General features: G+C 37.3%; 4 protein-coding genes across 5 annotated transcripts; 2 read left to right on the forward strand and 2 right to left on the reverse strand.

Moving 5' to 3' along the window:
* Window positions 1-1288: 1288 nt before the first annotated feature.
* On the reverse strand, window positions 1289-5355 carry dimt1l (DIM1 dimethyladenosine transferase 1-like (S. cerevisiae)). The gene is made up of 12 exons (XM_054610108.1): window positions 5163-5355; window positions 4430-4503; window positions 4195-4281; window positions 3495-3556; window positions 3280-3373; window positions 3141-3190; window positions 2919-3042; window positions 2668-2760; window positions 2491-2555; window positions 2315-2378; window positions 2101-2207; window positions 1289-1983 (listed from the first exon to the last, which is right to left on the reverse strand). Exons 1-12 carry the CDS (start codon window positions 5218-5220, stop codon window positions 1941-1943), a joined length of 921 nt encoding a protein of 306 aa, XP_054466083.1. The 5' UTR covers window positions 5221-5355; the 3' UTR covers window positions 1289-1940.
* Window positions 5356-5449: 94 nt separating this feature from the next.
* cenph (centromere protein H) lies at window positions 5450-8174 on the reverse strand. The gene is made up of 10 exons (XM_054610109.1): window positions 7990-8174; window positions 7385-7519; window positions 7147-7202; window positions 7023-7068; window positions 6840-6908; window positions 6666-6722; window positions 6512-6575; window positions 5987-6038; window positions 5733-5893; window positions 5450-5607 (listed from the first exon to the last, which is right to left on the reverse strand). The coding sequence occupies exons 2-10, from the start codon at window positions 7498-7500 to the stop codon at window positions 5515-5517; spliced, it is 714 nt and encodes a 237-aa protein (XP_054466084.1). The 5' UTR covers window positions 7501-7519; window positions 7990-8174; the 3' UTR covers window positions 5450-5514.
* Window positions 8175-9517: 1343 nt separating this feature from the next.
* Window positions 9518-13274, forward strand: LOC129100666 (betaine--homocysteine S-methyltransferase 1-like). Of its 2 annotated transcripts, none has more exons than XM_054610105.1 (8): window positions 9518-9574; window positions 10459-10591; window positions 10701-10813; window positions 10920-11111; window positions 11188-11335; window positions 11439-11621; window positions 12297-12525; window positions 12751-13274. In XM_054610105.1, exons 1-8 carry the CDS (start codon window positions 9551-9553, stop codon window positions 12866-12868), a joined length of 1140 nt encoding a protein of 379 aa, XP_054466080.1. In that variant the 5' UTR covers window positions 9518-9550; the 3' UTR covers window positions 12869-13274. The 2 variants fall into 2 exon arrangements, with proteins under 2 accessions (XP_054466080.1, XP_054466081.1); XM_054610106.1 differs by having other exon boundaries at window positions 9572-9622.
* An 831-nt stretch (window positions 13275-14105) lies between these two features.
* On the forward strand, window positions 14106-17874 carry LOC129100667 (betaine--homocysteine S-methyltransferase 1-like). The gene is made up of 8 exons (XM_054610107.1): window positions 14106-14235; window positions 14863-14995; window positions 15361-15473; window positions 15580-15771; window positions 16271-16418; window positions 16508-16690; window positions 16903-17131; window positions 17329-17874. Exons 1-8 carry the CDS (start codon window positions 14218-14220, stop codon window positions 17411-17413), a joined length of 1101 nt encoding a protein of 366 aa, XP_054466082.1. The 5' UTR covers window positions 14106-14217; the 3' UTR covers window positions 17414-17874.
* Window positions 17875-18904: the final 1030 nt, after the last annotated feature.

Genomic DNA, 18904 nt, shown 5'->3' on the forward strand with positions numbered 1-18904 from the left:
CTTCTTGGTACACCACTACATACTTTGAAATAGTATGACAAAATACAATTAATTTTTAATGCTTTTTTTTGACATTCTATAATTATGACTTTTTTATTCTTGTTTGACACACTATACCATTATTTTTTTTAAAACAACTTTTTTTCCGACATAATATGCTATGGCTTTTTTTTTTTGACATACTACATTGTGACATACTAGGAAATAGTATGACATTTTTATCACTTTCTTCCAAGGAATTGTACTATGCCTTATTTCGACATACTTTACTATGACTTTTTAATGCTTTTTAAAAGCTTTTTTCTAAATACTATACTATGTCTTTTTCCGAATTAATATGTTATGGAATTTATTTTAACTTTTTTTGACTTACAATACTATGACTTTGTTTGCCTTTTTCTACATTCCACACTATGACATTTTTTTACATACTATTCTATGACCTTTTCAACATTCTCTACTTTTTAATTCCATTTTTTGGACATACTATACTATGTGTTTTTTTACTTACTTTTTGTATTTTACTATGACTGTTTTATCCTTATTTTAACATACTATGCTATAACTTCTTAGTGTTTTACAAAAAAAAAAATACTATACTATGACTTTTTTAATGCTTTTTTTCAGACATACTATATTGTGACTTTTCTTTTTTTTAGGCATATTATACTATGACTTTTATATAACTTTTTTTGCTTCCTTCACGTACTACACAAAGACATTTTTATGACTTATCAAAAAACTATACTATGGCCTTTTAAGCCATGACTTTTTATGGTATTTATTGATGGTAAACTGTACTGACATTATTATAGCAAAAATACTATGGCATGTTTATGGTACTTTTATGACAATAGTATGACCATATTTGACAGATTTACAGCATTCTATATTATTGCATACTATAATATTTCTCTTTATGACACTTTTTATGGCATACGACGATTTATAAGGTCCAATTTTTTCAGATTCCACATTAGTTTTATTTTGTATGTGTCTTACCGGAAGCACCAGTATGCTGTGTTGTTCTAACTTGACACCGGCGGCGTCAATTATCGTCATGACCAGTGTGTTCATCGCCCTCTAACGGCCAAAGTGATTAACTACAACTGGACACTTCACTGGCATTAATACAGACAGTGCTGATTGTCAGTCAGTTAATTGTTTTTTTTTATATTTTGAATAATCTCCCTTTCGGTAAATGTGATGGGAATTAATAAAATGTTTTGAATTTTTTTTTATTCAACAACAATTATTTAATAGCAAAATTATAGTAAATTGACTTACATTCATATAGCGCCTGTCCGGTCACATTCATACACTGGTGGAAGATGACGGCCATGTAAGGTGCCAGCCTGCCCAACAGGCCATTTATGTCTAAATATATACTCAAATATAAACTCAAACCGATCACAGCCCTGCAGACAGGAGGAGTTTGGGATCTCACCACCAATCTTCCGATTAGTGGACGACCCGCTTTACTCCTCAGCCTAAGTAATCAATAGTCGCAGCCATAGCTTGTCAGATGATGTTCACAAAGAACAAGAAAAGAGTTGCATAGAAAAAAGACTTCTGTACAATCTGAATTCATTTTAAGGAGACTGCACACAAATTATTACCATTATCACAAGCTCAGATTTATTAGCTGTAGTTTGCTTCAAGCTTAAGAATAATCACACATTACAGATACTTTTTCAATGTATGAAAAACACACACACGCACACACTGGCAAGCCCTCGCACAACCAAGAGGGTTTATACAGCTTCCATCTGCCAAAAGCTGCCCAATGAATGCACAGGGACACTTTATCTATACTTATAAGGGTAAAATAGCACACTCAATATGAGCTCTTTAAATGTCTCTTCCATTATTCTTTGTACACTCATCATAAAGGCAGACATGAGAGTCAGAGCACTGTTCTCCTCAGATCGCTCTGGCGTTTAAGAAAAGTGGATCCCTGCAGCGTTGAATGCATGAAGCAGCCTGAGAATACAAAAAACACAACTCTTAATTAATGCTGGTAAAAACAGATATTTATTTTTATTAGATTATTTGGACAAAAAGGGTTTAAAATAAATAAGTAGTAGATGTTCAACTTACACCATGAAGTCATCAATGTCCATGGACCTGGCTCTCTTTTCACTGAATTCAACCTGCTGCAAAACGCTCTCAATCTTCTTGGTGATGCTGAAGTCTGCTGGCACTTCCTGTCAAGATAGACCACAAGTCTTTAGATTCGAGCAGTGATCTTAAAAGCGCCGTCTCAAAACACTTGAGAGTCCAACATGATCAAAAAAACTACACTATGACTCACCACATTGTGTACAGAGCAGTGAATTCTGTAGTTCTTTTCCAGCAGCTGTTCCACTGCAGTGGACCTGGAAATTATAAATCAACATGAACATCAGTTTTTTTCCCCCCCAACACAAACTCTTTTGATAAAACAGCCTTGGATTAATGTGGCAGTGGGAGCAGGTAGCAGGTACTTACTTGAAACCTGCATTGAGGGTTTTGTTTTTCCTTACAAAGGCTATTCTGACCAGGCCATCCCACTCCTTTTATGAAATAAAAAGAAAACACAAAAGGTGAATATCTACAATTTACCTCCTGTTTTTACTATTGTATTTTCACAGCAGTTAATCAACTATTAACAGAGTCAAACCTCACCTGGAAGTTTACTGGAGGAGGAGGATTTTTCGGTTCTATCCTGACAACACTTGACTCCACTTTTGGAGGAGGACGGAAATTATTCTTCCCCACCTGATCAAAAGGAAAAATATCAACACTGAGACACAGTTTCTGCAACAACTGAAAAATGTTGATAAGAGGGAATATCTAAAGACACTGTCATGATGTTTCTGTTTTCTAGAGAGTCGCTGTTAGAAAAGTTGGACCAACAATATAGAGTGCACGCTGACCTTCATGAGATGGTCCACACGAGCCAGTAGTTGAGTGTTGATGGACAGTCTGCAGTACAGCTTGTCTCCAGGTGGGGCAACAAGTCGCATGGCAAACTCTCTCTGGAACATCAACACGGCACACCTGAGCAAAAGTAAAACAACAAAGAGTTGATGAATACTCAATGTGGACGTAGAAAGAACACAGCTGACCCTCCTAGTGAGCCTCCGGTTGATTCTTACCGGAAAAAAGGTCGATGCAGCAGGAGCTTGAAGACAAACGGTGACGAAATCTGCCAAATTAAGAATAGTCAAGTTTGAGATAGATGCATTGAATGACACTGAATCAACTGTGTGCCGTGTGGAGGAAACATGTCTTCACCTGGTAGGGTAAATTAGCCACACACACGTCAAAGAAAGGCAGGTCTGTCTTTAGTACGTCTCCAACTAATATTTGAAGTTTGGCCTGCATGGGTCTGTTGGAAAACACAATGTCCTTTAATTAGATCATGTAGTCACTTTTTTATTTAATTGCAGATAATATGTATATATATATATGTATATATGTGGTGTCAGAGTGCTGCTGTCTCCACTCACGTGCACTGTACTCTTTTCTGAAGTTCAGCCACTAATCTGCAGTCCAACTCACAAGCCACCACCTGCAGAAATAGCAATTTCTGTTATGACTGAACAGAGACAATCAATGATTTTATCACTGCTGAGGAAACTGCAAAGAACACACAGATCACAACAGAACAGGTGAAGGAGAAATGTGAGCTCGACGAAATTGTTAAAAGGGCTAAAAATGATGGTCAGTGAGAAGCATGTTCAACTTTCTAAGACTTTGAAAACTTTTGACTGTATATAAAGCTAACAAGCAGCTACACTTGAATGAATAAGTTTTCAAACTAAAAAAAAAATCTAAGTGATAAAAAATAACCATTTCATGAGGTTAAAAATCTAGTAACCCTGGCAACAAAGCTAGATTTTGACCAAAGAAACACGATAAACTCTTCCATTAATACTCTTTGCTTTGTGTTTAATGGCTATAAAATGAACACAAATGCAACACAGGACAAGAACAGCAACATGATGTAAACAACAGTTACATCTTATTGAAGTAAAACAACCTCATACTTGCAAAATGGTGATTCATTCATGTGTAACACCAATAACACATATTCTGTGACACCCGTTTAAGAGATTGTTAATACATTATCTGATTACACAACGAGTCACCTTTGATATATTCACATGTTTAAGACGTGTTAACAAGAATGAAAACATTCGCTCTCACCTTCTTGGCTTTTTCCAGCAGTTTCACCGTCATGTTACCAGTACCAGGTCCCACCTCCAGAACAACATCTGTCGGCCTCAGGGCAGCCTGAAAACAAAGCCACAACCCGGGTTTAGGAACACTGTGCATAATGATCATCTGAGTACAGTCTTTGCTCACAGGATGCCAATGCAGGCGTCTCACAAAGTGTCTGTACACTGACTTCTCAGTATCAGAGTGAACTGGTGCAGCTTACCTTCTCAATGATCCCGTTGACTATCAGTGGATTCTTCAGGATGTGCTGACCGATGCCGGTGTTGAACATGATCCCTGCAACAGACGGGGTTGTGTGATGTTAATGAGCAAGGCATTTCATGGTAAATGAAGTAGATGCTATTCTAAAATCAGGGGGTCTCAAGGTTTTGTCCCAGGAGTCAGCATCTATGTAGAGAATGAAACCTGGACCGAGATCATTGTTGTAATGTAACATTGTTCAATGAGTGAATTAATAGCATTAATATTTCTTAGAGCAAGATTTGATATATATATATATATATATATATATATTCTACAATTCAAGATAAAACTAATAAATAAAAACAATACTTTGTAATTTCCCAAAACGGATTTATTCAAGCCAGCACTTGATTGGCAATATGTTTGACATTAACAGGTTATTTTGTGGACACTGTATATGTGGAAATGACCACCATAAACTAAACAATTCAGGAATAATCTTAAACAATACTTGTTAGTGCAGTGGATCCTGGTTAAATAACGTTGTTTCTTAATTCAGTTTGGTGTCGCTCTCATTCAATAAACGTTAAAGTCACATCTGTACACAGGCGACTGATGTGACAACCACAGCATGCATTAGTGTGTGTGTGTGTGTGTGTGTGTGTGTGTGTGTGTGTGTGCCCATGTTCTTAAGCAGCTGACAGTGGTGTCTGCTCTGATGCTAATGCTAACTCCTTCTTTGGAGAACATACCTTGGTTTTTGACCTCTTGGTGCTGCCTGCTTCTCTTCTCCGCCTTGACTTTAGGCATTTTTAACTTGATTTTATTCCAGTTGAAGATAGAGAAATACTAAATCACCACTATTCAAAAGGTATACGCCTGTCTGCAGTAAACACGTGTAGCCTCCAGTTCTTCTTCGTTGACAGGATGTGCAGTAGCTTTAAAATCTCTGCTGCCCCCCTGTATCGCCCTCTAGTGGCAGCTGGACGTCATCTAAACTGCTTTTCAAAATCGATCACATTACAGTATTGGTTTTTAGCAGTTTTATTGGATATTTATTTGACAATATAATACAGACAGATATGCAGTAAATTGATTCCTTCTCTAGTCAGAAATGGGAAATTCCTCCAGCGTCATGGCAATGTCTCGAAGTTTGGGATCGTCTAGCCAGTTGACTTTGCAGGCCAAGAGGATGCCCTGAAGATGAACACTTACATTAATACACTACCTGCAAATGTCACTGTAGGCATTAACCATTTTCAAACATTTTACGGACAGATATTTTATTTCATTTCAAACCAATTTCTGTACAATGTATTTACCCTGAGGACGTTCTGTGTCATGACGGTCATCTTTTTGTATTTCTCAAGGTTCGCTTGGCCTTTCTCCAACACAGCTCTGTACTTCTCTGTGTCTGGGTGCCCTGTCTTAGACATCAACTCATCCATCTCTTTCATTTTCTCATGCGTGAGCCGCTTCATCTCTGCAAACAGAAAAAAATGTCAGCAACTAGGACTGTGGAATTTAAAAAAGAAAAATCTAGTTGTACTTTTCTAAGATAAACCATATAACGTACCAAGCCTCTTCTTTTGTACTTCCGTGATTCCATCTTGAAGATCTCTTGACTCCTGTTAACAAAAGGGAATCCAGTTCAGAATGAATTCTCTCAATTTTGCAGATCACTATTGATGTATAAAATTGTACAAAGAAAACAAAATTAATATATGTGCCTTAAGTTTACTTGAGTGTATTGTTTTATTCAGTTTCTGGTACCAGGATATTCTGTTGACAGTCTAGCATCAAAACTTTAAGACTATTGCTCTAGTACCGGAATATATCCTAAATTATTATTAATAAAAGAGTCATAAAGAGGTGTGTTTACAACTTTTCTCAGCCATACTGTCTACAATGACAGCCAGAAATGCACTAGTTCATCTAATGTGGCATCCAGACAGCATAAAGCATAAACAGAGTGCCACTTCCTCTGATGTCAAAGCACAGTTATAAAACTATTTTATATTTAAAATTGTTTAAACACGGCAATATCATTGCAGACAAACACTTAATAAATATCTACACAATGGATAATGAGGCTACTTACTTGCTGAAGTTGTTTTATTTGTGAACAAAGAGCCATACAGCGATCATTCACAGCTTTCAGGGCACTGAGAAAAAGCAAGTTTATGACCCAAATATTAAAATAATCAAAAATATATGTTTTTACAGTTGTGTCAATGTGTTGTGAATTGACTTACGCAGCCTCTGAATCATTCTGTTTCAGTTTTTCTCCAATAGCGTGCCACATCTGCATTCTGAAAGAAACCAGTTAAATCAGTGATTGGTCAAAGTTTAGTGCTTCTTTATTAAACTTTTATAAATATTTTATAGTGGAAAAATCACTTATCAAAAAGGATAAGGCATTGGTTTACCTGTGCAGTGTCAATGTGCTGTTAAAATGAATAGTCTTGACTCTTTCCAGCTCGTTAACATAATCTGACCTGCAACATTTATTAAAAAATATATGTTAACGGTATACACTCTTAAATTGACTCATATCTTAGAGTTGGTCAAAATTCTAAATCAACATCAATAGGATAATTTCAAATACTTACAATTCTCTCTCAGCTTCAGATGTGCTGCACGATCTCTTACTTTTTCCTGTTAGTTACAATATTAATGCTTTTTTTGTGCACTTAATGACAATTCAATATAATGGAAAAAAGGCTAGTTATATACCTGCTTGTAGCTGTACTGCCATCTCAAAGCACTGGTTGGACATCTGTTGTTTTATTCTGAAAACAGTCAATTCAAGATTCCAGTCATTGTCTTATTACAAGAGGTAATGTGCTGTCATGGGTGCATGATCCAATGGGACATTTAAACACTTGTTTAAGGGTGTGATTCATCAACAAACCAGCACTCCATTGCATACTGAATATTAATAGAGGTGTTAAAGAAGATGCAAACGGAGAACCTCAGCATGTCTGCAGGTGAAGTATCTTTCTGTCCGGTGGAGCTGTCAGGACCACAATTCAGGGCCACAGCCTCCAGCCTGTGGTTGGGGTTCCCCACATTGTCAGGTGGGTCCATCACAAAACAGTGACGGTGCCTGCCGGGACAAAATCAACTCAGATATGTCAGATCACCTGGAGCGTAACCATTTTAGTATTGTTCACCCAAAATAATGAATTAACGTGCTACTAGATTGGCTTATGTAATATATGTGATATCCAGACAAAAACATGAGAGCAAAGTTTAGGGTAAATCGTATTCTAAAGGTTAATATGAAAAACAACCACACCAAGTGGAAATGTAATGGTGAGAAATGAATGAACTAGTTTATAAGAATGGCAACAGTGAGTGACTCACTGAATTGTCCAGCAGGACTTATTTGCAAGTAAGTAACGAATCTGCAAAGTAAGTTAATATACAGTCCACCTCGGATAATACAGAGTAAACAAACATGTAACGCTAAAAACACTGACACCAAAGTCCACATCCCTTTGTAAACAGATTAGTATACAACGTAACTGAGATTATGTTGTTGACTTTCGAGGTTTCTGGGTTAAAACATCTTACCTTGTTTGATTGAGACTAACGTTGCAAATAATAATTATTAAAAATAATATTCACTTAACTACGACTGTGGATAACAACTTTGAAAATTATAAGTCTCATATGAAGCATTATTAACCCCAAAACACACTCATGTTACAGGTATCAGTTGTGTCACATCTACACATCGCTCGCTGGTTTTGTTTACATCCGTGTTCAGTTCGAAATCCCGCCCGGAAGTGACGTCAGAGTTATATTCCCAACTATTTGAGCAGCGCCCCCTGGAGGCGAGAAGTGTAATGACGCGTAAAAATCAAATGGATCAACTGAGGTTACTTCTTTATTACCTAACCTACTGGCATAATAAGATAAAGACTACACGTATCAGTGTTTTTCAAGGTTAACAGTTTCCATATGTAGATTAAGTATCTATTTATTAAGCAGTGCCAGAGTCCACACCTTCTGTTTAAAACAATATACATTTTGATCATTCCCAAATGGATATAGTCATTTCTACGCCTAAACAATCTACCTTTCTCTTATTACACCTCTTTACTAGATATGATTAATCTTTCTTTACTAACAGGCCATGTACCAAAGTCCTTCAAAGTAGCTGTAATTAAACATCTTAGCCTAGAAGCCCACTCTTGATCCTGGGCCTACATTTTAAAATATTAAATCCAATATTTAAAACCCATACAATTAAAATATCTTAGCTCTGCCTCTGTTTAGATGTAGGTGTAAGTAAATGCAAGTTTATGATTTGTGATACAAATACAAAGATACATTGAATTTAGTTGAATTCTGAGTGAAATAAAAATATAAATGTAGGAAATTCTCATTGATTAAAAACATGCGAATACGTTTATAACTATTAATGCTAATTATATACTTATTAATATGCGAATATTCTCATCATTATCATCTCAAATAAAACAAGGCTCTGCAATTAACAAATAATAATAATCATCTAATAATAATACGTTTATAACTATTAATACTAATTATATAATTATTAATATGCGAATATTCTCATCATTATCATCTCAAATAAAACAAGGCTCTGTAATTAACAAATAATTAATAATACGTTTATAACTAATAAATAATAATAATCATCTAATAATAATACGTTTATAACTAATAATAATACTAATTATATAATTATTAATATGCGAATATTCTCATCATTATCATCTCAAATAAAACAAGGCTCTGCAATTAATAAATAATAATAATCATCTAATAATAATACGTTTATAACTATTAATACTAATTATATAATTATTAATATTATTCTCATCATTATCATCTCAAATAAAACAAGGCTCTGCAATTAATAAATAATAATAATCATCTAATAATAATAATAACTATTAATACTAATTATATAATTATTAATATGCGAATATTCTCATCATTATCATCTCAAATAAAACAAGGCTCTGCAATTAACAAATAATAATAATCATCTGATTTTGAACTCTCATTAACTTCCTCAATCTCGCGAGATATTGTTTCTGTGACGCAAGAGCCGAGACTATGATATCAGTGAACTCAGGCGTGTTTCTAAAAACTATCGACGATGGAGAGCAAGAAGAAGAGAACGGTAACATACGTCACATACGTGTTTTATAATGCTTTCCTTATAGATCAGGTACTTAATCAATCCATACATCCAAGTTATCAAGCAACTTTGACATGACAGTGCTGAATAGTGTGCTTGTTATTCTCCATTCAAATAGAACTGCTATTTAAACATAAATAAGGAAGAAATAAAAGGAATATCTATCTATGATATGTATCAGACTTGTACTGTTTACTATGTGCTAATTTGATTTTATTAGGGCTAAACTAATTAGAATAAAACCAGGAGGCTGACAAAACCTAATTTCAATCGAGTGCATTACATTACATTACATTACATTACATTACATTACATTACAGTCATTTAGCAGACGCTTTTATCCAATGTGACTTACAATAAGTGTATTCAACATAGGTATTCAAGAGAACTACTAGTCACCAGAAGTCATAAGTGCATCTCCTTTCTTAAACAAGCATCTTAAAGCATAAACCAGAGCAAAAGTATAGTGCAGAGGCAAATTACTACGAAAACAATAATTGCAACAGACTAATACGAATATAATAAGTGCTACAAACTACTAGAATAGGATAAGTGCAGAGTGCACCTGCTCGATTGAACTTATGACCCAAAGGTATGACATACCTGAGTAATTGATCACTTGAACACAGTGTATGACGTGTGTGTGTGAGGTTATGTGATGCAGAACTCATCTTGAAATGTCTATTGAGGCAGGTCATATCTGAGGTACCTGTCTCTCAACTGAGCTCAAAATTTTAGTTTTAGCCCTGAGGGGATATTTTTATAATATCCTATATGTTTGTGCATGCATCCTTTTTATGTGTACAGTAACTAAATGCAAGTGTGTGTTGGTGTGTGTTTGTTTGTGTGTGTATGTGTGCTTTCAGGGTATCTTGGAGCGACTTAATGCTGGGGAGGTGGTTGTGGGTGATGGAGGTTATGTGATGCAGCTAGAGCGACGTGGCTATGTGAAGGCTGGACACTGGACACCTGAGGCAGCTGTTGAACATCCTGAAGCAGGTAGGCTGCATGTTTCTAACTCGTTTATTATCATGACATAAGTGGACTTGTTTTTATTTGCATACAGTGTTTTTCATTAAAAGCCCCTTTTTCTATGTCTGTCTGTCAGTGCGGCAGCTGCACAGGGAGTTCCTGAGAGCGGGAGCCAATGTGCTTCAGACATTCACCTTCTACTGCAGTGAGGATAAACTGGAGATCAGTGGCAATGTCACCAATATTACTGTCAGTACAAAACCAAATCGAACAACAACATTGTTCTGTTTACATTGCATGATACAAATGATCCCCATATCAGTCTGATAGTCCACTCTGCTCTTGTCCTATCCAGGGGGCTCAGATCAATGAGGCAGCTTGTGACCTGGCCAGGGAGGTAGCCAATGAGGGGGATGCATTGGTCGCTGGGTGTGTGTCCAAGACTCCCTGTTATGTGAAGAGCCACAGTGAGACTGAAGTCAAGGCCATCTTTAAGAAGCAGATGGACGACTTCCTCAAGAAGGACATTGATTTCTTTATAGTGGAGGTATGAACTGCACTAAGAGTAAACACTGTACACTAGATGGTAAGGTGCTAAAGTTCGGTGTTTATCACTCCCGCAGTTTGTTGATCACGTGGAAGAGGCAGTGTGGGCAGTGGAGGTGCTGAAGACCAGCGGTAAACCAGTGGGTGCAACACTGTGCATCTCCCCTCAAGGAGACATGCACGGAGTCCCGCCTGGAGAGTGTGCTGTCAGACTGGTCAGAGCCGGTAAACTGGCTTTCTATGCTCTGGTACTTCAAGTTGGCAAAAATGTAATCGTGTTTTTGGTGTACTATCTAAATATGTTTTATTTGTATGGATTCATGTGCAGGAGCTGACATTGTTGGAGTAAATTGCCATTTGGATCCTATGTCGAGTGTTCGTACCGTGAAGTTGATGAAGGCAGGATTAGAGAACGCTGGTCTCAAAGCCCATCTCATGATCCAGCCACTGGGCTTTCACACACCTGAGTGCAACGTCGGTGGATACACCAGCCTACCTGAGTACCCCTTCGGTCGGTATTTGAATAATACTTTTGTGCAGAATAAAGAAAAGACTGTTTTCATTCAATTATATTATCATTATTCTTGTAAATGAATGTAATGTCTTGGATCAGTTTGTTTTTGCAAGAAACCGCTAACATAAATAAATTGCAGCTAGCACAGAAGTTAGCAATACTTAAGCTAATGTTTAAAAGGATCAAGACACAATGTTGACCAAACAGGGACTTCCTGTGGCATTCTATGGGGCTCAGTGCAAGGAAGATGATAGCCTCTTCCACTCCATTGCGGGGCTGGTAAAGGCAAACTGCGGCGTGTCCAGAGATGGCTCCATTAATGACTTGAGGTGCCTTAGGACCAGCCTCTCCAGTGACTCCATGACATGTGAAGTCAAAGCCACTGGTCTGTAGTCACTGAGAGTGTTTGGTTGCTTTTTCTTGAGGACAGGAAATAGGCATGATGTCTTCCACAGGTCAAGGACGACCATAAGGCTTAGGCTCAATTTGAAGATGTGCTGAAAGACCACGCACACCTGAGCAGTACATCCTTTGAGCACTCTTTGAGCACTTAAAGGGTATTGTTAGTTTGCAAACTGTAATTTTTTTATATTTAAGTCTAACTCAGAGCAGTTTGATTAGAGCATCAATATAACAAAATGCTCAGACATAAATATTTTACTCTCCTCTCAGCATTGGAGACCAGAGCAATGACCCGCTGGGACATCCATCAATATGCCAGAGAGGCTTACAATGCTGGAATTCGCTACATTGGTGGCTGCTGTGGATTTGAGCCCTACCATATCAGAGCTATAGCAGAAGAGGTGGCTGCAGAGAGAGGATTCCTCCCACCAGCTTCAGAGAAGCACGGATTGTGGGGAGCTGCCCTTGAGATGCACACTAAACCCTGGGTCAGAGCCAGGTAAGACTGAACAGAACAGCTGCTACATTAAAATTAAGCTGCTACATCTGCATTAAGCTGTTTTTTTAACAAAAGACTGAAATAGTAGTATGTATTGTACATGCAGTGGCATAGTGACAGTTGTAAGAAAAGAGGCTAAATAAAAGGGGGGGGAAAGTAATTGCATGTTTCTGATTTGCACAAGTGCTGGTTTACAACCAACTAATCTACCAGCATTTGTCTTAGGGCTCGTCGAGAGTACTGGGAAAACCTTTTGCCTGCTTCCGGACGTCCCAAATGCCCTTCCATGGCCACAGCAGCTGATGATTATGAAGAAAAGCTGAAATCTAACATACAAAAATAATCTCTTTTATACACTATGTCTGATGAGATTATCCACTTTTTTACATCAAGAATGACAGTTAAGGGTCTGATTTAACAGCCATTTGTTTACACAGAGATTTGTGAAATGCTTTGTACTGATTCAAAACTCAATAAATCCTTTGGTTATTTCACTGTATTATTTAGTCTCGCCAGTTGGCTCAGCCATAACACAACTTGGGCTCAGTCATCAGTGAATCAACTGCTTCCTTTCTTTTTTTTATGTAACTGTATGCACTATCTCTTAACCTGATATATTGTACACAGTTGTCCTTTACTAGTTATTAAGGATATTAATTGTAAAACACCTTCATGGATTTATCACAATTGTTGATTGATTGTTTTAACCTGCTGTGAAATATTTTCAAATAAATAAATACAAAAAGCAATTTCTCTAATTTTTCTAAAAATCCTTTTTTGAAAAGAAGCCCTTCTATATCTGTTACTGTATGGAGATATAAGGTTAAGCAAGTGTAAAAAAAAATTAAAATTGTTCTCTCAGTCTTATTCACTGTTTTCTTTTATATTGTCTGTGTGTATTCTATCTTTATTTTGTTGTATAGTATGTGTATTTATTGTCTGTGTAGTTGTATAGTATGTGTATTTATTGTCTGTGTAGTTGTATAGTATAGTATGTGTATTTATTGTCTGTGTAGTTGTATAGTATGTGTATTTATTGTCTGTGTAGTTGTATAGTATGTGTATTTATTGTCTGTGTAGTTGTATAGTATGTGTATTTATTGTCTGTGTAGTTGTATAGTATGTGTATTTATTGTCTGTGTAGTTGTATAGTATGTGTATTTATTGTCTGTGTAGTTGTATAGTATGTGTATTTATTGTCTGTTGTAGTTGTATAGTATAGTATGTGTATTATTGTCTGTGTAGTTGTATAGTATGTGTATTTATTGTCTGTGTAGTTGTATAGTATAGTATGTGTATTTATTGTCTGTGTCTGTGTAGTTGAGCTGCTGCAACACTTGAATTTCCCCCATGGGGATCAATAAAGGAATATAATAAAGTATTCCTGCCTTTTATGTGCATCAGTAACCTCTGCTTTGAGATAAACAATTGTTCATTAATTAACATATTCTTAATGTTTGCATCCTGATTTAATTAAGTGTCTGACTGAGAAATTATAAATATTTTCGGTACTGATTGTTTCAATGTCCCTTTAAATTCCTGAGGAGATCTAGTCCCTTCACTCCCCTTTTCACTGTAAAGCCAGATGTACACAGCGACTCAGTCACTGCTGTTTCTTGCCAGTTGGCGTGCTTTGATCTCAGTTGCCTTAAGAGTTCTTCAAGCTTTTGAAAGATTTGAATTGTGTCTGCAATGGAGAACAAGAGGAGGGTGAGTAAAAAAAACATAGAAAGTTATCTTGCGATTTGACCTACTGGGAATGTAGTGAAACTGGGAGACCTGAGTGAGTTGTCCGTCTATAATCACCGACACCAAACTCGCATAGAGCCGAGTAGGTAGGTCTTGCAAAATATATATATAATAATATTACCATGAAATAAGTACACCTGGAGCTACGATGTGTATCACACTGTTTATACAGTTTTGTCATTCGGCTTATGCTCAGATATTTTTTTTTTTAGCAATTTAGCAGTTATGGAAAAATGTCCATGCCTGTACATTTTAAGTGAGGGAGATTGGAGGATTATACCTAAACATATTACCTAATCGGACTCTGAATATTATTTCAAGGTCTTGTAAGCAGTAATTAAGCATTTTTAACACGTTGGTCTATTATTCAGGATACATTGCTAATTTTGAATATGTAAATTAATATTTACTACAAATGAGCAGAACTCATGGAATGTCTGTTGAGTAAGGTTATACCTGAGTTACCTGTCTCTCAAGTGCATTTTAGTTAAGCCCTGAGGGATTGTGCATGCATGTTGTTTATGTGTACAGTATCTATATGCATGCGTTTGTGTTGGTGTGTGTTTGTGTGTGTATGTGTGCTTTCAGGGTATCTTGGAGCGACTTAATGCTGGGGAGGTGGTTGTGGGTGATGGAGGTTATGTGATGCAGCTAGAGCGACGTGGCTATGTGAAGGCTGGACACTGGACACCTGAGGCAGCTGTTGAACATCCTGAAGCAGGTATAAACCCCGCCAATGGCTGGACGAACCGAGGGGCAAAAATCTGCCCCACTTCACACCCCACTCTCTGAATGTTTAATCTGTCACCTCCAAGTTTCCATTAAAGTTTACACAACAGACTATAAATGACACCTACATTGTGTCTTCACAGACACCAATTAGTATTCCTGCAGTAATAAGTTAGGCCCAAAGCTTTCTGTTGGTCAGTTAGTTCATAATACTTTGACTTAACACTCTTTTTGAAAAATGCACCCTGTAATCGCAATATAAAGTAAAATCATAACTTTTTTTTGACAGATGGCCTTACTTTTGAGTTATTTCACAGAAGTCACCCCTCTGTCTCTCTCTGTCTGTCTGTCTGTCAGTGCGGCAGCTGCACAGGGAGTTCCTGAGAGCGGGAGCCAATGTGCTTCAGACATTCACCTTCTACTGCAGTGAGGATAAACTGGAGATCAGTGGCAATGTCACCAACATTACTGTCAGTACAAAACCAAATCGAACAACAACATTGTTCTGTTTACATTGCATGATACAAATGATCCCCATATCAGTCTGATAGTCCACTCTGCTCTTGTCCTATCCAGGGGGCTCAGATCAATGAGGCAGCTTGTGACCTGGCCAGGGAGGTAGCCAATGAGGGGGATGCATTGGTCGCTGGCGGTGTGTCTCAGACTCCCTGTTATGTGACGAGCCACAGTGAGACTGAAGTCAAGGCCATCTTTAAGAAGCAGATGGACGACTTCCTCAAGAAGGACATTGATTTCTTTATAGTAGAGGTATGACTAGCAAGAGGAATAATTGTATATTTATTTACAAGGGGAATAACTATGTATAATCAATTGTAATGTGCTTAAACCTGCATTGATAAGTATTTTTTTAATCTCAACAATGAATCAAATGATTGTAATAATAATGATAATGTAACAATGACTGGGCAGCTTAATACATAACCTGTTCCCTTTTGTATCTCACTGTTCTGATTACCTCTGATAAACCCTTGGGTTACCTGCCAAGTCCTTAGTGACACATACAAAAAAGTCAGCAACTAGCTGGTGAAGAAGGTCGAGCATGTAAGCAGCTAAAGAGGCAGATATATCTTTCCAATGGGTTGGTGGAGACTGGACCTGAACTAAATCAAAATGATTATCGAGGGTGTTATTTTTTTCAGCAAATTGTGGCAAAAAATCAATCAATTGATAAATACAATTTTCAGTACTTCTATCTTTAACTGCCTATTTCTTAAGCCTAGCTTTATTTTTTGCATTTTCTCTGCAGTATTTTGAGCACGTGGAAGAGGCAGTGTGGGCAGTGGAGGTGCTGAAGACCAGCGGTAAACCAGTGGGTGCAACACTGTGCATCTCCCCTCAAGGAGACATGCACGGAGTCCCACCTGGAGAGTGTGCTGTCAGACTGGTCAGAGCTGGTAAACTGGCCTTCTGTGATGTGGTACTTCAAGTCTGACTTTGTGTTTCAACTCCTTAATCTGAACATGTTTTATTTGTTTATGTGCAGGAGCTGACATTGTTGGAATAAATTGCCACTTGGACCCTCTAACATGCGTTCGTACAGTGAAGTTGATGAAAGCAGGATTAGAGAATGCTGGTCTCAAAGCTCATCTCATGATCCAGCCACTGGGTTTTCACACGCCTGAGTGCAACCACACTGGATATCTCTCGCTACCTGAGTTCCCCTTCGGTCAGCATTTTCTTATGTGTAGTAAAAAAACATATAGGTGGGAAAATTGTTATTGTTTATAAGAAAGCAAACTTCCTTTTGTATATTTATTGTAAGTATAAACATGTAAGGTTTGTAAGCTTAGAGCTGTTGTGTTGCTGCCACCCCATATATGCAGTTTGAAAAAAGAATCTTTATACTAAAAAAATGCTCATATTTTACTCTCCTCTCAGCATTGGAGACTAGGTCAATGACCCGCTGGGACATCCATCAATATGCCAGAGAGGCTTACAATGCTGGAATTCGCTACATTGGTGGCTGCTGTGGATTTGAGCCCTACCATATCAGAGCTATAGCAGAAGAGGTGGCTGCAGAGAGAGGATTCCTCCCACCAGCTTCAGAGAAGCACGGACTGTGGGGAGCTGCCCTTGAGATGCACACTAAACCCTGGGTCAGAGCCAGGTAAGACTGAACAGAACAGCTGTTGCTCTTTTAGTTAGATTGGGCTCCGTTTTTTCAAAAGACAGCAAACAGTAGTAAGAAGTGACATTCACACAAAAAGTAATACAACAATGGTGATTCAGGATAACTGGGGAAAGTCTTTCTTCTCTGCACAACTGTTGATTTACAACCAACTGATCTACCTACATTTGTCTTAGGTCTCGTCGAGACTACTGGGAAAACCTGTTGCCTGCTTCTGGACGTCCCAAATGCCCTTCCATGGCCACACCAGCAGATGAATAAGGATCATCAATAGCAGGAATAAAACATATTTACAACAATCAAGTGTCTTTACTGCAATATTCTGTATAATAGAATACGACTGTATTCTTTATGTTTAAAGAAAATCTCTAAACTGTGTACTATCACTGAAATGAATATATTTTACATTAAAACAAAGCCTGTATTCTCATCAATCACTGCAATTATTAGTTGTAAAACATCCTCACAAGCTTATCATATTTGTTGTTGAATTGCTAATGTACTGCTAGATTTTTCATGTTAATTATTAAAAAAAACTCCAATATTTCCAACAATGTTGATTTGTTTTATAGGCCAGAGTCTCTTTTCTCTCACTCTGTGCCTCACACATGGCTTATATCATAAGTTACTCATTACCAGCCTGTGACCTAACTATATAACACCGAATCAAGTCAGGTAAGTGAGAAGAAACTTGCTTGACCTTTACCCTGATTCAGCCATAGGAAGGTAATAAAAGCTATGTACATGTTGCCAAGGCATATTGTAGATCTTGCATATCTAAAAATTGTTCATTTACCACTAATTCCTCCTCCTCAACCCCCTCAAGTGAAGACTCAGAGACAACTGAGTTCACTAATTTACAAAATCGATAAAAAATAAAGAAAAAGAACCAAAGACTTGAAGCCACGCAAGAGAGAGTTTTGAAGAATTCTGATAGCTGAATCCAAAGGTCATGGTCATCCTTTTGGTTCAGTTTGTCAATGTGTCTGTTTGTCAGCATGATTAAGGAAAAAAAACACTGGCACGCTTTTCATGACACCTCGTTAAAGGATGGAGCAAGGGCTGTAGAAGAACCCATGGCATTTCTGGAGCTAATTGCCCTTCTAGGTTATTCATTCACTGGTTGTGCAATCCTTAAATTATTCGTTAAATGATTTATTCAAATAAATATATCTAGGAAGCTTCAACCAAGTTGATTGATGTATTTCAATTACTCTACATTTGTTGTGCAGCATTCATACTGAAAAGGGGTTTACGTAAATTAATTTATGGTTAGGTCTTAACATGTTTAAGCCACAAAGCCACAAAAGCTTGAGGTTTATACGAGATTTTAACTTAGATCGCTGGATTCAAAGTCTAGGGTGCTTGTACACCATGAAACCATGCCCATATCAAAGTCACTTTAACTTGAAGATGTGTAACAATATGCTGCCCATTTGGCCTTCAAAAGTTGTGAGGTGCAAAATGAGATGAAGTTTATGCTAAATAAAAAAAACTAATCTAATTATGTATTAAATGTGGCTTGTGAAAGAAGGCTAGTCATACTTGTTATCAGTGTTACAGCAACACATGCATGCTTAAGCCTACATTAACTCACACTTTGGAGGGTTTGACTGCATTGCTGTTGACTGTTTTGATAAGTCTGTGACTAAACTCTGCCCACATATTATAATTGGAGTAAATCCACAGTAAGGTCGTCATGGACCTGAGCGAACCCGGACCTCATCAGAGTTACAACAGAAGAGCAGTGGA

Source organism: Anoplopoma fimbria, chromosome 13, assembly GCF_027596085.1.
Source record: "Anoplopoma fimbria isolate UVic2021 breed Golden Eagle Sablefish chromosome 13, Afim_UVic_2022, whole genome shotgun sequence".
NCBI classification, from domain to species: domain Eukaryota; kingdom Metazoa; phylum Chordata; class Actinopteri; order Perciformes; family Anoplopomatidae; genus Anoplopoma; species Anoplopoma fimbria.